Below are 13,609 nucleotides of genomic sequence, written 5' to 3' on the forward strand. Positions count from 1 at the left end.
AGCTGATCCTGTAAATTTTTACTCACGTGAATTGTTTAAGAGGTACAGGTTCTTCTGTTGACTGCACTAATTTTCACTGATTTGGTGTTAACTACCCTAATCTTTGAAGTATTGAGCATGAGGTGCAAAAATCCAATTGAAAGGAATAGGGAAATATGGATCAACAGTACTCATTAGAAAAAGGCATAGATTATTATTTGTCAAAAATGGTATTGAACTGGTTTATGAAATTCACTACAGTTCTCTACTTTGTTACTTCTGCTTTTTTTAAAAAAAAAAAAAAAACAAAAAAAAAACACAAACAGAAATGGCTCCAAATGGAAGCAACCTAGTCTTTATCAGGATCGAAGTATCAAAATAGCACTCCACCCTTGTAAAACATTTATTTACAGATTGCAAAAGCAGATTTAAAAAAATAAAATCAGCAAAACCAGCACTCTTCCTTTCGGCAATAAACTTAACTAGATAATTAGTGCTGACCAGAGAAACAATCAAAACCAGTTGTGCAATAGAGTACTAGTAAATGTTGCAACTTTGGACTCTAAAAATATGAATATTGAATCCTGAACTCATGGACAAAGACATTGAGATTACTGTCACATGCTTTGAAAAAAGAAAAGTCCAAACTTTTCTATTTGCCATTCTGCTGTATGCTTCTTGGCAGGTTTACCCAGTGTATAATGATATACAGAGAAGTAAGCGCAACCACTGGAATCACTGCATTCCTCTCTCAAACCAAACTCAACAGCCATAAACAACCATTTCTCACAATAACAAGAAGGTTCCAGAAAGGACAGATATCTGAGCTGGAATTCATGAAATTCAAAGAACAGGAAAAAAAGGAAGAAGAAAAAAAATCGCATCATGTAAGACAATGGCAATCATGATTTACAATCCAGAAATTCCACATACAGTGTCACAGAGCAGGCTGACCATATCCAGAAAAGTCCACCTAAAATTATTTAATTGAATCAAAATGAGGGGGAAAAAAAAGTTTCCTCATATTAAAATAAGTACTATTCCCCTATAGCTGAGAATATTTAACACTAACTAAAATTCCAGAGAAGATGCATGATTTTTTTTTGTTGTTTTCTGCTATGTAGGTTGCTTGAATACACACAGTGGCGATTAGGTCTTGTGCTAGGTGGAGAATGTATTTGAGAGTTTTCATGTGTAGACTGTAAAGTATGAAATCCTTTTCAAAAGAAGGAGCAAGGCAGAAACTAATGTAACTAACCATAAACTTGTCACCTCAAGAACATGACACCACTCTGGTTCAGAGATAAGATAGGGAGAAAAAAAGATCTGGAAGATAACAGCTAAGGAGGTTTCATTTTACACCTTTCTCTTTGCAAGAAAAAAATCAGTCTAGGTAGTAAGAGTGTTCCAGAAAAGTAAATATTTGAACAATTCTACTATTCAAGTTTCACTTATTTAACTTTAGAGGAAACAGATAATTTTGAAGCGTTGAGGGTTCTATCTAACTTCATGCTTTCAGTTAAAGGGCAGTGATTTGCATATTCCTTAAACACTGAAAATGCTTATTTGCAAATACTGTACTGCTGGATAGTACTTTTGGGTGGCCAGTAATATGTACAGCAAGGATCCTCAGGTGATTAATAATGTTGAAACCTATTTCACAATGAAATTGTTCATACCACCTGTAAAATCATTACCTGATAGTAGTTAATCAACAAATTATCCAGGACAGAAAGACAAGAATGGCCTCTCCACCAATAAAGAAGAGGTGACAATTTTGTTTTAAAAGTCATTGAAATGTTGAAGACTTTAAGGATCACTTCAGTTTGATAAGACTCGTAAAAGATCTTCATCAAGCAGACAAGCTTGGGATTCATTTAAGCAAATGTGCTAGGCACACATTTTAAAAGTACATATTCATAACCCGAAGAGATACGAGTCCTGCATGAGGAGCTGAAGCAGAGACAGTAGTCCTGCGTAGTGCTGAGATCCAGTCAATCTCTGTGAGAGGTGCGGCACCCTCCTCAAATTAAGGAGGGCAGGTATGCAAATTTCCCCCATCTCAGAGAACAAGGCAAGCAACATTCCTTGCTCTGGGCTCCCTCCCTCTCAATACATCCTCCTAGATCACATTTCAGCTCAGCCTGTTGAAACTCACTTCCCTACAAGGCAGCCAACAAACAGCAGAAAACAGTGAAAAGGTGAGAATAACCAAAGTGGTATCAAGAAGCTCAAGGTTCTGCTGCAGCATCTTGGGCAGAACAAACTTTCGAACATACCACCAAAGAAACAGACGCCATTCTACTCCACAGTGATTTCAGTAAGACATTGAAACCTACTGGTACAAAATACTAGTTTTTCCTGCTAAATACCATAGCAGACATGTCTCACCCAACAGACAGGCATCTGTTTAAGTGTTTTGAGCTCACTGCTGAATCAGTGGAGAAAATCAGGCATAATCAGGTGCTGCCCGCAGCCATCTGTCTCTCCTCACTCACTCTAAGCAGAGGTTGTACCACTCACTGACTTACAGTACCTGACCTTGCTGGAAATCTGCTCAGATTAACAGTGCTAAAACAAGTTGGATTCCCCTACTCTTGGCACCAGTTCTTGATATTTTTATGCTTATTTAGGTATTTTGGAGACGGGGTTCACCATGGGTTTGAAGAATGATAACATTTTTCAACATTTCATTGCCTCTAGTGTGTCTGCTGGAAAACTATTGGCTTTAGAGAAACAAGGACAAGGGGGAATGGGCTAAAATTGCGCCGGGGGGAGGGGAGGAGGGGGTTTGGTTGGATATTAAGAAAAACTTCTTTACTGGGAGGGTTGTTAGGCATTGGAATGTGCTGCCCAGGGAAGTGGTGGAGTCACCATCACTGGAGGTCTTTAAAAGACGTTTAGATGTAGAGCTTAGTGATATGGTTTAGTGGAGGACTGGTTAGTGTTAGGTTAGAGGTTGGACTAAGTGAGCTTGGAGGTCTCTTCCAGCCTAGATGATTCTGTGATTCTGTGATACACAGAAGGGACTGCAATTGAAGTTACTATTACTGTAACTTCTTGAAATTCTGACAAAGATTGGCAAAGCATAGCAGAGGACCTTGTGCAATGAACTTCATGGGACTTCCGCACCTACACAGCCGAAAGAGAGAGCTCAGTTGTTAAGATCTGTCCTACTGTCTCTTTAACCTGTCTTTTCTGCAATTCTAGATTTGAAATTGCTTGTTCAAAATTCAGAACAGTCATCTCCCAACAGGAAGGGCACAAGCAGTATCAGCAAGAGCTGGAGATACGTTAGCAGGGAGAGTAATCAGTGTTGGGGCAGGGACAGAAGTAGGAGAGGACCAAGGGAGGATAAGACACAATGGGATTCCACTGCTGCAGAACACCTTCAAGAGATGGGAATGGAAGTCCTTGTTCCCAAATCCTACTATTCCACAATGTCCAGGACACATCTAATCCACTGGCAAAGTGTGGATCTCTATCTCCCTCTTCTGTTAATAACACATAGACTCTAACAACATTGTACTGCAATTATTTCACAAGCTTAAGAAGACAACTATGCTGTTACTCTAAGAAACCCCAACCCTACTGATATCTGTGTAAGGATTAATATCATCCAACATCAAAAGCCCTATTTAAGAGAGCAATCAGGTTGCAAAGTCATGATCTTGCAGAAGCAACAAATTCCAGAAGTAAGCCAACTGTGTAACTTTACTTTGGTTTACTTGAATTTAACTTCAATCATATGAAACCATAAAGGTTGTGATACAGAGTCCTCTACAAAGTCCTCAATGTAGATAGAAAGGCACCTCCAGAACACAATTATATCTGAAGACGTATTTCATTCCATTGAATATAGATGATTTGGCCTTTGAGCAACCTGGTCTAGTGGGAGGTGTCCCTGCCCATGGCAGGGGTGTTGGACCTAGGGGATCTTTATGGTCCCTTCCAACCCAACCCTTTCCGTGACTCCATGATTCTAGACTACATCAGACTAGTCATTTCAACTGCCTAAGGTTGCTCACTAAGATGAATCTCATCCTATATGCTCAAACATTATGATTAAGATCCAGAGATTAAGACTCAACATTTGATTCACATGACCTAATTACATGTTACTGTTTCCAGAAGAATATCTGGCTCATTCGATGTTCAGAACAGACCTTTTTGAATTAAAGTAGGTGTAGAGCAAAATTAGTCCTTACATTGCTCCAATGCTATGTGAGTTGGTACCATTTATCCTTTTTGCTTTAATATCTGTACCATGGTTCCCATGTGTGCAATGCTGAATATACTACCTACTGTTACTAAGAAGGTTAGGAAGATAAAAATCTAAAATAGATCTCGAATACAGCATTAAGAGCATTATGAAAAACCTCACAAAGAAATTAATATTCTGTGGTCAGTACAAGATAAATAAAGGGTAAATAAAGCCTTGGGCTTCATGCATGACTAAGGATAATAAGTAAACACTGAATGTGCACTGCTTGAGACACAGGGATCTTTAGGACACACTAACAATTCCCAGAATCTCAGCAATAATGAAGCCTGATTTCCTATGGATTTGTGTCCTGCACTGAATTATATTTGATATCTACAATGCGAGCTCCAGCTGGAGTAGCTGGTCAAAGCATTTTTCAGTCTCTCTCTGTGTAGTTACCTCTGTCTAATACTGTATGAACTATTGCCGAAGACCTTCTTTCTACAGAGTGCTCTGACTCTCCTTCACCCAGCACCTTATTTTCAAGGAAGTATAATCTCAAAAATCTTGTTGCCTTGGAAAGGAAACTAAAGAGATCAAGGAAGAATAGAGTTGAGGCCCACCATCTTTGAATATTCATCTCAAATTACATCTAACTGTTACACTTACCGTGTTAACCTCAACAGCACAAGGAAAGTTCTTAAATGGGTTTTGGCTGTTTTGTGCTCAGAAGATATGTATTTATTTAATATAACATTAAAACAATCTTAGCAGTTGATCGATTTTGGGATGTAGGCAGAACATAAGTTTCAGATAGTTTTATAGCAGTCTTCAGAAAAGAGCCAGAACTGCATTTTTTTTCTTTTCTTTTTGTTGAATACAGTTTCCATCCTTCTGCTCCTAGTTTAGAAAAATACCAACCACCACACCCACAAAGACAGAAACACAAAGGCTTGTTACATTTTTTTAAAAGCTAGTTGTAGAGAGTACTGCTCATCAGCCATGAAACCAAACAACACAAAAGCGCAAACGCTAACTGCATTCTGGGTGGTATTTGGGGGGTTTGGTTGTTTTTTGAGGACTGACTCACAGGTACAAATAGTTCACTGGCAACCTGAAGCACTGTTAAGGAACAGCTGTCATCAATTAATAAGCAGGTTTAGGCAAATCTTAAACTTGCAAGAATTGTGAATAATAACAATAAAAGTTATTTGTCAACATGTCTAAGCAAACCTCTGGAATAAGTTGTAAGTGCCATTAACATTTGTTTCCACTACAGCCTTTCCAATACAATCAAATCAGTTATTATTTGGGGTTTGGAACTAGATGATCTTTAAGGTCCCTTCCAATCCAAGCTGTTCTATGTTTCTATGACTCTATGTTTTTATGTTTATTAACTGAGAACGATTGAAAACTGAGTTAACTATTCTCAAAAATATGTCATGACTCCACACCTGGAACCAACGTAAGCTTTCAAATAATATCTGATTGTTTTAATGAGATTTTCCATGCAAATTAGAGCTGTGGGTTTGAAACTCATCAGAGAATGTTTTTCATGGATTATAAATATCTGAAAAGTTGACCAGTGCTTTAGCTATATGAATCACTGGGACATGGAAGTCTTCTCCCTCCCCTAAACCACATAAAAGTAAAGCCACAAAAGAAGACATAGCATGGTCTTATGTAAGTAGTCTGTAGGCTTAAATCCACACTCTACGAATAGGAAAATGTAGGACAAAATAATGACAATATAAATCTGCCCTTTAGGTCTGTCACATTTTAATGTATATATATATATAAATTTAATTGGGAACTCCTTCGAACTGCAACTTGTTCTAAATTTCAAGAGAATCAAGAAGCTCATTACTTCTATATGACCTCTACATTTCCAGACATTGATCTTCCCCATCTACATGTGTATTTGCTATATAACTAGTTAATAAAGAAATGCCTAGATTGTAGATGGTGAACAAGAATGTATACAGAAAATCCTAGATTTCCCAAGATTAATGTAGCCTATTACAATGGATCTGAAAATGGTCTATTGTCTGCCTGCCTGCCTGTCTTACTTCTGAATGGCCTAAGCCCACTTCCAAAAGACATGGCCATACTAGACTTTTTAAGAGAGCTCCTTCAAACAAGTTTTCTGGTAAAGCAACGGCATGCTTCCACTGAAGCATCTCATCAGTCTGGGACAGATGGTCCTACCACAGAAGTAAGCAAGGCCCAATACGATGCTACCTCAGGTATATGTGTCTTGGGCCAAAATACTGTGCAATGATTTATCTCCTTTTTACAATCAGCAACTATGTTTTTTAGCATTGCAGAATGGATGTATGACTGAAATCTCAGACTGGCAGCTATCATGTCATTTTTCACAGCTACTAGTCACACCTCCTAGCACATTTTTCCTTCTCCAAAATTTCATCAGTTAGAGGAAGTTAAAATTCAAGTAGTACATTCAGATTTCACAGTTTTGTGAACAAGCAAATTATTTTGTTGAACCTGAAAACCGTGATGAGACTGTATGGTAGATTTATTTATTTTTTCCCTGTGAATTCTTTCTTATCAGGCCAGTGGCAAAACCAATTGGGCTAAAGGAGTCCTTGTTTAAATCAACAAATGTCTTTCACTACAAATAACAAATGACACACCAAAGTAATGGCAAGTGAGGCCCCATCAGGGATTGCAAACATTTCTAGATGGAGCAAAATGTTACTACAGACAAACTTGACAAATTCTCATGGAGATATTTTCCAAACACGTGTACACAGACTGTACAATTGTATTTTCAAGCAGTTCTAATTCAAGCCATGCTGGAGTACAATGGTCTGAATTTGTTTGCATGTCCACACTATAATAGCCGTGGATTTTCATGAAGATTAGTAGGAATACTAAAATTACAACTAAAGTATAATGAATGTAGACAATCTTGGAGTGAGAAATACCCAAACACCTTTTCTGCATGCTGCAGAGAACTGTCTCAGATCTTATCCAAATGCAATATGCAGAAATGTTAGCTTTGCAGATATTTGTCTTTGCAGCAGTTATGATCATAGCTATTGCTTTGTATCTTTCATGCTGCATACTAACAAATATACTATTTATTTACAGTAGAAAGTGTCTTTTTCATTCACAAGAAATTCAAAGATATCTTGAGACTTTTTGTCAGCTATTCAAAGACCTGCCATTCTCCTCTTCTAAATGATATTTGGCAGTTGCGTTTCATTTTCATGCTAAGGGAGTCAAAATAATGTATTTTAAAAACAAAACAAAACAAAAACAAACAAACAAAAAAAACACCAACAGCTTGTGTTATTGTATAGTAGGACAGGACCTTGATTTAGAAGCAGTGCAGCCCTGAGCTATTATTCTGACCATCCCCTATGGCTATTTAATCAAAACACTGCAACTTGTGACTTTGTCAGTAATTTTGCTCATTTATCTTTATTATGCCTTCAAGAGTATTCGGAATGGAAGGCTAGTTTTGTATAACTAATATTGGTGATGAATGGCAATGATAATGCATTGCATGAAGAACATCCATTAATGTCTAAAATAATATTCTACTGTCTAAAAATAAATTGCAATGCAAAACATTTTCATAGCTAATTAACAATAATTCAGTCCTACAAAAGAGTTTTGTATGGCAACTCTGAGTAGCAAGGACCTTTACACCAACACAAGCTAAGTGGTTAGAGATGCCAACTCTGACAGCTACAATATTGATTCTACCACTAATTAACTCAAATCTTTTAAGTTCTAAGATCTTCAAAAGCACTAGTGTAAATTATCCAAACAAACAGCTATGATCTTTGGATAAAACATTTGATTGCTGTACATAAAAGGTCTGCTTTGTCCATCTACATGTGACCTCTTCACAGTATGCACATTCTGAGGAAACCTACAGAAAAAAATGGATCTTCCTGGTACAGAAGTGGAACTACAGTGTAACCCCCCCCTCCAGTATTAATGCTTCTCTTGAAGGAAACGGTGGGAAGGAAAACCACTAATGCAGATTTCCTGAATTTCCATCTTCTCCTTGAACAATATTGTACATGTTTCCTTCTTCTTCTGTTCTCTCCTCCCACAATTCTTCTTCCCCATATCCTCCCCATATGTCTACAGTTACAGGATCCCCCCAAATACAACTACATAATGCAAAAACAGTCCTGGTTGTGCTTCGCTAAAGCTATCCTGTGTTTACAATCTTGTTTACCCGATCTCCCCTTTTCTTTCTGCTCAGCCTACCTTTTCCAGTATCTCCTTAGTCAAGAGTGAAAATGCATCCTCAATGTTCACGTTATCTTTGGCACTGGTTTCAAAAAAGTGAATCCCATGTTCCCAAGCAAGCTGAAAAACAAATGTAGGCAACAGGATAAAGAGTCTTTAGGAAAAAATAAAATATTTACTGATGCCAATAGCAATAGATATGTAAATGCTTCTGACAGTTTCTAACATGTTATATAAATATTAAGCAAATGTCAGCTCAGTGAAGTACACTGTATTCATTCTCATTTCATAAATTTCAGGTAAGTCTTAAATCAGTCTTCTTAAATTTCTCTATTTTCAAAACAACTTTTCAATCTATCTTGTAAATAAGAACAAACTGTAGTGGGTCTCTTCTCAATGTTTTGACTGATTTGGAAAATGAATCATCTCCTAGGCAATTATTTAGAGGAAATTAATGGAATGCCTGCAGAAAAGGATAGATAAAAATGTGACAAATATGTATAAAAACAGTCATGATGAAATAAAAAAAGAGATGTAGCATTTCACTAAAGAGGCAGAAAAGCACACAGATAACAGACATACAAAGAACTGATGTGTATGTGAAAATATATTATGGTAATAGGAGAACCAAGAAAATACTTAGAATAAATCTACAGTACAGATATTATGTTGGTTAATTTTATTTAATTTACTTGTGTCACCTTAATTCCAGCATACCTCGCTTACAGCTGGATGGATACATATTGGCATGAGGAAAAATGAACTACAAAATTCATAGCTTTTTAAGGTCCTGAACTTCTTCTAATTTATACTGCCAAATACATGGAGAAAAACAGCTGACCATGGGAGGAGGCTAAGTTGAGAATATCTGCCAGAAAAAAAAAACAAAAAACGTAGTAGGAGGCCTATTTTATTCCCTTTGCAATGAAAAATCTCTCACTACACATCTGGAGAAGGCAATCCCAGTGAAAGAAAATACTCCTACTGCTTATAATGTATACAAAATCCTGTAATTACTGACCACTTAATTTATTTGTAATGTTCTTCATTAAGATAAAAAGTCTAATACTGGCAGTTATGATTGTTTTCAATGGGCTCTAGAGCTAACTTACAAAAATTCAAAAATAAGGCATGAAGGCGTAAGAATTGAAGTGCAGAATTTTAGTAATGATATAATAAAGACTATTTTAAAGGTGGAAAAAGGTTAGCAAATGGTTTATTTTCCAAAATACTGTAATGAAATATAATTTTGAAAATGAAGAACATTTCTGTTTCTTAAAACAGACTGCTTCATGAGAGATTCGAAACTCCTGCTGACTGCAATGAACAGTTTTAGATACTGCAGCAACAAAAAATTAACAACAAAAAATTAACAAAAAATTAAGATCACATTACTGTTAGCAAGTGTCAATGGTAAACAATGATTCATTATGGTTCATAAGGAAAAACACAGGTAGTTAAAATGCTGGGCTAATAAAATGGGGAAGACTGCTTCAAAATTTATAAAGTACATGGGTTCTACTATTAAATATCCCTTTACTCTTTCTTGTGTCATGTAATAGACATCTAGAGTCTACCTATGTAGAAACACTGGTAAATGCACACCATTTGAATCGTTGAATCACAGAAATCACTTGGAAAGATAACCCCACATGAAATGGGACTACTGCCCATATAACACAGGGTCAACCATAGCTTTGCTTATCTGACCCTTGAAATCCCCCAAGGATGGAGATTCTGCAAGTTTTCTGGGACGCTCTTCCATGACTAGACCACCCTTTTAGTGAAATTGGTTCTCCTCATCTCCAACCTGAACTTCCCAAGCCAAGATCTGTGTCCATTGCCATTTGCTTCAGTCTGCCAGTATTCAGAAGAGTCCTTTTCAGCCGCCCTTTTAACTACACGTCAATTGCTGTAGACCAGTAACTGCTCCTCAGCATCCTCTTTACCCAGCTCCCTCAGCTCTCATGCATTGCTTCCACTGGACCTCAGTTATTTGTCTGACCTTCTCCACTATCTCAGCATCATTCTTGAAACGGGGGAGCCCAAACTGACACAACATTCCATGTGGTCTTGCCAGCACTAAAAAGACAGGGGTAATAATTTCTCCAGATCTGCCATCCATTATCCTCCTAACTGTAGTCTAGCATGCTTTTTTTGCAATGCGAGGATACCACTGACTTTTATTTGAGCTCTGTTCATTATACGCTGTCAGTGCTCTGCAGCAGGGCTGTAATTCAGGCAATCACTCCCTGCTTGTACTGATGCCTGCGACTATTCCCTTCCAGGTGGCAACCTTTGTACTTCTCTGTACTGAATTTCATCAGGGTCCTAGAGAATTGAAGTTCTACCATTTGGTGTGCCGGTCACAACCCTAAATCTCACATCACATGTGAATCTCCTTCTGTCATCAGATCACTGATGTAGATGTTGAACAACCAGAGTCCCACCACAGACCTGTGATGTACTCTGCTCGTTACTACCAATCACCCTCAATTACTACCTTTTGCATCTAGCCCACATTTCCTAGCTTCCAAGTGAGAATGCCACGTGAGGAAGTGACAAAAGCCTTATTAAATTCAAAATATATCAAAACCACTGCTATTCCCTTATCCACATCCTCATTTCCTGGTATCATAAAAGGCAATCAGGGTGGCTCAGAGGATTTGCCCTCTGTTGAACATTTCAGATCACCTCCTTGTCCTTTAAATGGTTGGATAAGGACTTAATAAATCAAGAAGAATGAACAAAGAACACCAAATAGAGAAGATTAATCAGAGAATCACAGAATGGCTGAGGTTGGAAGGGACCTCTAGAGGTCATCTGGTCAAACCTCCTTGCTGAAGCAGGGCCATCTAGAGTAGGTTGCACAGGACCATGTCCAAATGGCTTTTGAGTATCTCCAAAGAGGGAGACTCCACAAATGTATGCATTAATGTATGTATTATTCCAATTCTACTAAGTATAGTGGCAAGCAAGTTGTCTACAAATGTACATAAATGAAAAAAAAAGAAAACCACACCATCAGTCCAGTATTAATGCAGCAGTAAGTATAAGCTTTGGCTAATCTACCTCAAACAACCTGGAAAGGCACACTCTAAGAATTACCTTTTTTTTTTTTTTTTTAACCTTCAGAAATATCTTGAATAGATCTGTAAATAAAACTAAATACCAAACTGACGGTGATAATGCTACTTGGAAACATTATTTTATATCATCCTTGAAAACAGTTTGGAGATCTCAAGTGAAATAAGCTTATGTCTCACAAAATAAATAAATAAACAAACAAGCAAATAACTAATTGCCAGTATCTTTTCCAAAGCTAAGTTTAATTCCAACTGCTAATTTCTTTTAACTAAAAATATGGTAATTCCTAGTAAAATGCTGCTATGATTTCTTAGTGTTGAATCACAGAGATTTGTCTGTAATATTCCTAGCACTGTGGAGTATTTTTTTTCATGCATATTTACCTGTAAAATCAATTTTGAAGTCAGGCACATGAAGAGCAAAAAGCAAAACAAACAAGCAAACACAGTTGTCTATTTCTGTTAGAAAGATGTGACAAGAAAAATGGGCACATTCTACCAAATTATGTAACTTTCATCTTTTTTACTTATTTTTCAAAGAGAAAAATAATGGTATTGGTTTGGGGAAGAGGGGAATTGGAGGAGGAGCCCCAAAAAGGTTGAATTCAAACTTTTCTCAAAATGAATAAATAAAAGTTATTAATCTAAGAAAATACTTCATAGTGTTAAATTTAAGTATGTCAATTTATGAGTGACCAAAATGATACAATTACAAAAACAAGCTTTAAAAATATAATTTCTCTGTATTAAATTAGTTTTTACACGGGCATACCATGACCACTCAGTTATGACAGCTTGTTACGGAAATGCCAAAATCCATGGTAAAATTCCCAGAGAATCCTTTGATCTGTGCAAGATTCTGAGCAGAACAATGCTTACAGCTTATACTCACAGGGCAATATGAAATATATAAGTGCGAATTATTATGTGGCAGAGTTTGCATTAAACCATTTTCCCCTCTTAATATGGTATTTCCTTCCTTGGAATGAGAGAAGGATATTAGCTTACCCTCTGCTAATGCAATCTTTCTCCAGCTAGCTCAGTCAGATTCTCTAGCATTTTAACATCACATTAAAAGAAAAATAGTATAACTGAAGAGCTGCCTCAGAACACAGGAGAAATCTGGAAAGCAGACACAGTGGTGAGGGGGTAATGACTTGTTTCTCAACAAAAAGACTGCATTAAGAGAAATTTTGATTGCATCGTTAAGGATGCAGAAGTCAGAAAAAGTCATTGTTAATACCATATGCAAAACCCTAATACTGCCCTCTTGTGCACATGCATCCAGTGAGCCTTCAGACTTCTGACAGTGCATTCCTTGAGTTAGAGTATACATGTATTTTTCAGCAACCTTATTCCGTGTACACAGATACAGTATACCTTATGCTATTTTTTAAAGTTTCTTAATCTGTAATTATATAATTGGCAAGAAATTATCAGTGTTCTTTTCCTCAAACACAGTATAACCTGCTGACTCACTGTGCCTAAATGCATAGTAGAAGGGTTTGTTCCAACATACGTACAACAGATGACTACAATTTTCAGTTGGAAAAATTACTGGTATATACTCCAAACTAAACTGCAACATTAAGTCAGCAGCACAGTTTCTTCTGCCACTGCATGCCTCCTGGATTTCCTCACAGGTTCTCAGTGATGGTCATTTGCCATCACCTTTAAAACAGTACTCCCCACTTACCAGTTCTTCTATAGTTTAAACTACATTATACTATAATTAAACTATAATCTCAGCTGTACAACCCACGCACTTAGAACTAGGAGGGTAGCTGGATGTCCCCTAAATGTATCCGTACAGTATTATTTAGAGCTATTTATAAACAATGAAGATCACAGTGCACGGGCTGCCAGAATAGCTCTTTACAGTCAGACTGTAGCAAAAAATCATTGATAAGTACATCAGGTACTATAAAAATGATGCAGAATGTACTATGCATTATATTTTAGCATTCCACATTACAACAGTGCTCTGGAAATGTAGATTCTAAAATCTTTGTAAATATAATTTGAAAAATACAATTTCTACCATAATGCCTGAAACTATTTAAGTTCATTTTAACTTTTAAAATAAGAATGAGTATTCTGAAGAGAG

General features: G+C 36.9%; 1 protein-coding gene across 3 annotated transcripts in view; it reads right to left on the reverse strand.

Annotated features, from left to right (window-relative positions):
- LOC101793831 (ras-related protein Rab-10) overlaps positions 1-13,609 on the reverse strand; it is a 30,197-nt gene that overhangs the window by 679 nt on the left and 15,909 nt on the right. Inside the window, exons 5-6 of one of the 3 annotated variants that reach the window (XM_027452173.3) lie at positions 8,435-8,536; positions 284-8,087 (exon numbers count right to left, since the gene is read on the reverse strand). The exons of 1 other annotated variant lie outside the window; for it this stretch is intronic. In XM_027452173.3, the coding sequence (XP_027307974.1) occupies positions 7,974-8,087; positions 8,435-8,536 (216 nt within the window). In that variant the 3' untranslated portion in view covers positions 284-7,973. Of the gene's footprint in view, positions 1-283; positions 8,088-8,434; positions 8,537-13,609 lie in introns of those variants that run through there. One more of the 3 variants, XM_021271443.4, reaches the window with a different exon arrangement.

This window comes from Anas platyrhynchos, chromosome 2 (assembly GCF_047663525.1).
Source record: "Anas platyrhynchos isolate ZD024472 breed Pekin duck chromosome 2, IASCAAS_PekinDuck_T2T, whole genome shotgun sequence".
Taxonomy (NCBI): Eukaryota; Metazoa; Chordata; class Aves; order Anseriformes; family Anatidae; genus Anas; species Anas platyrhynchos.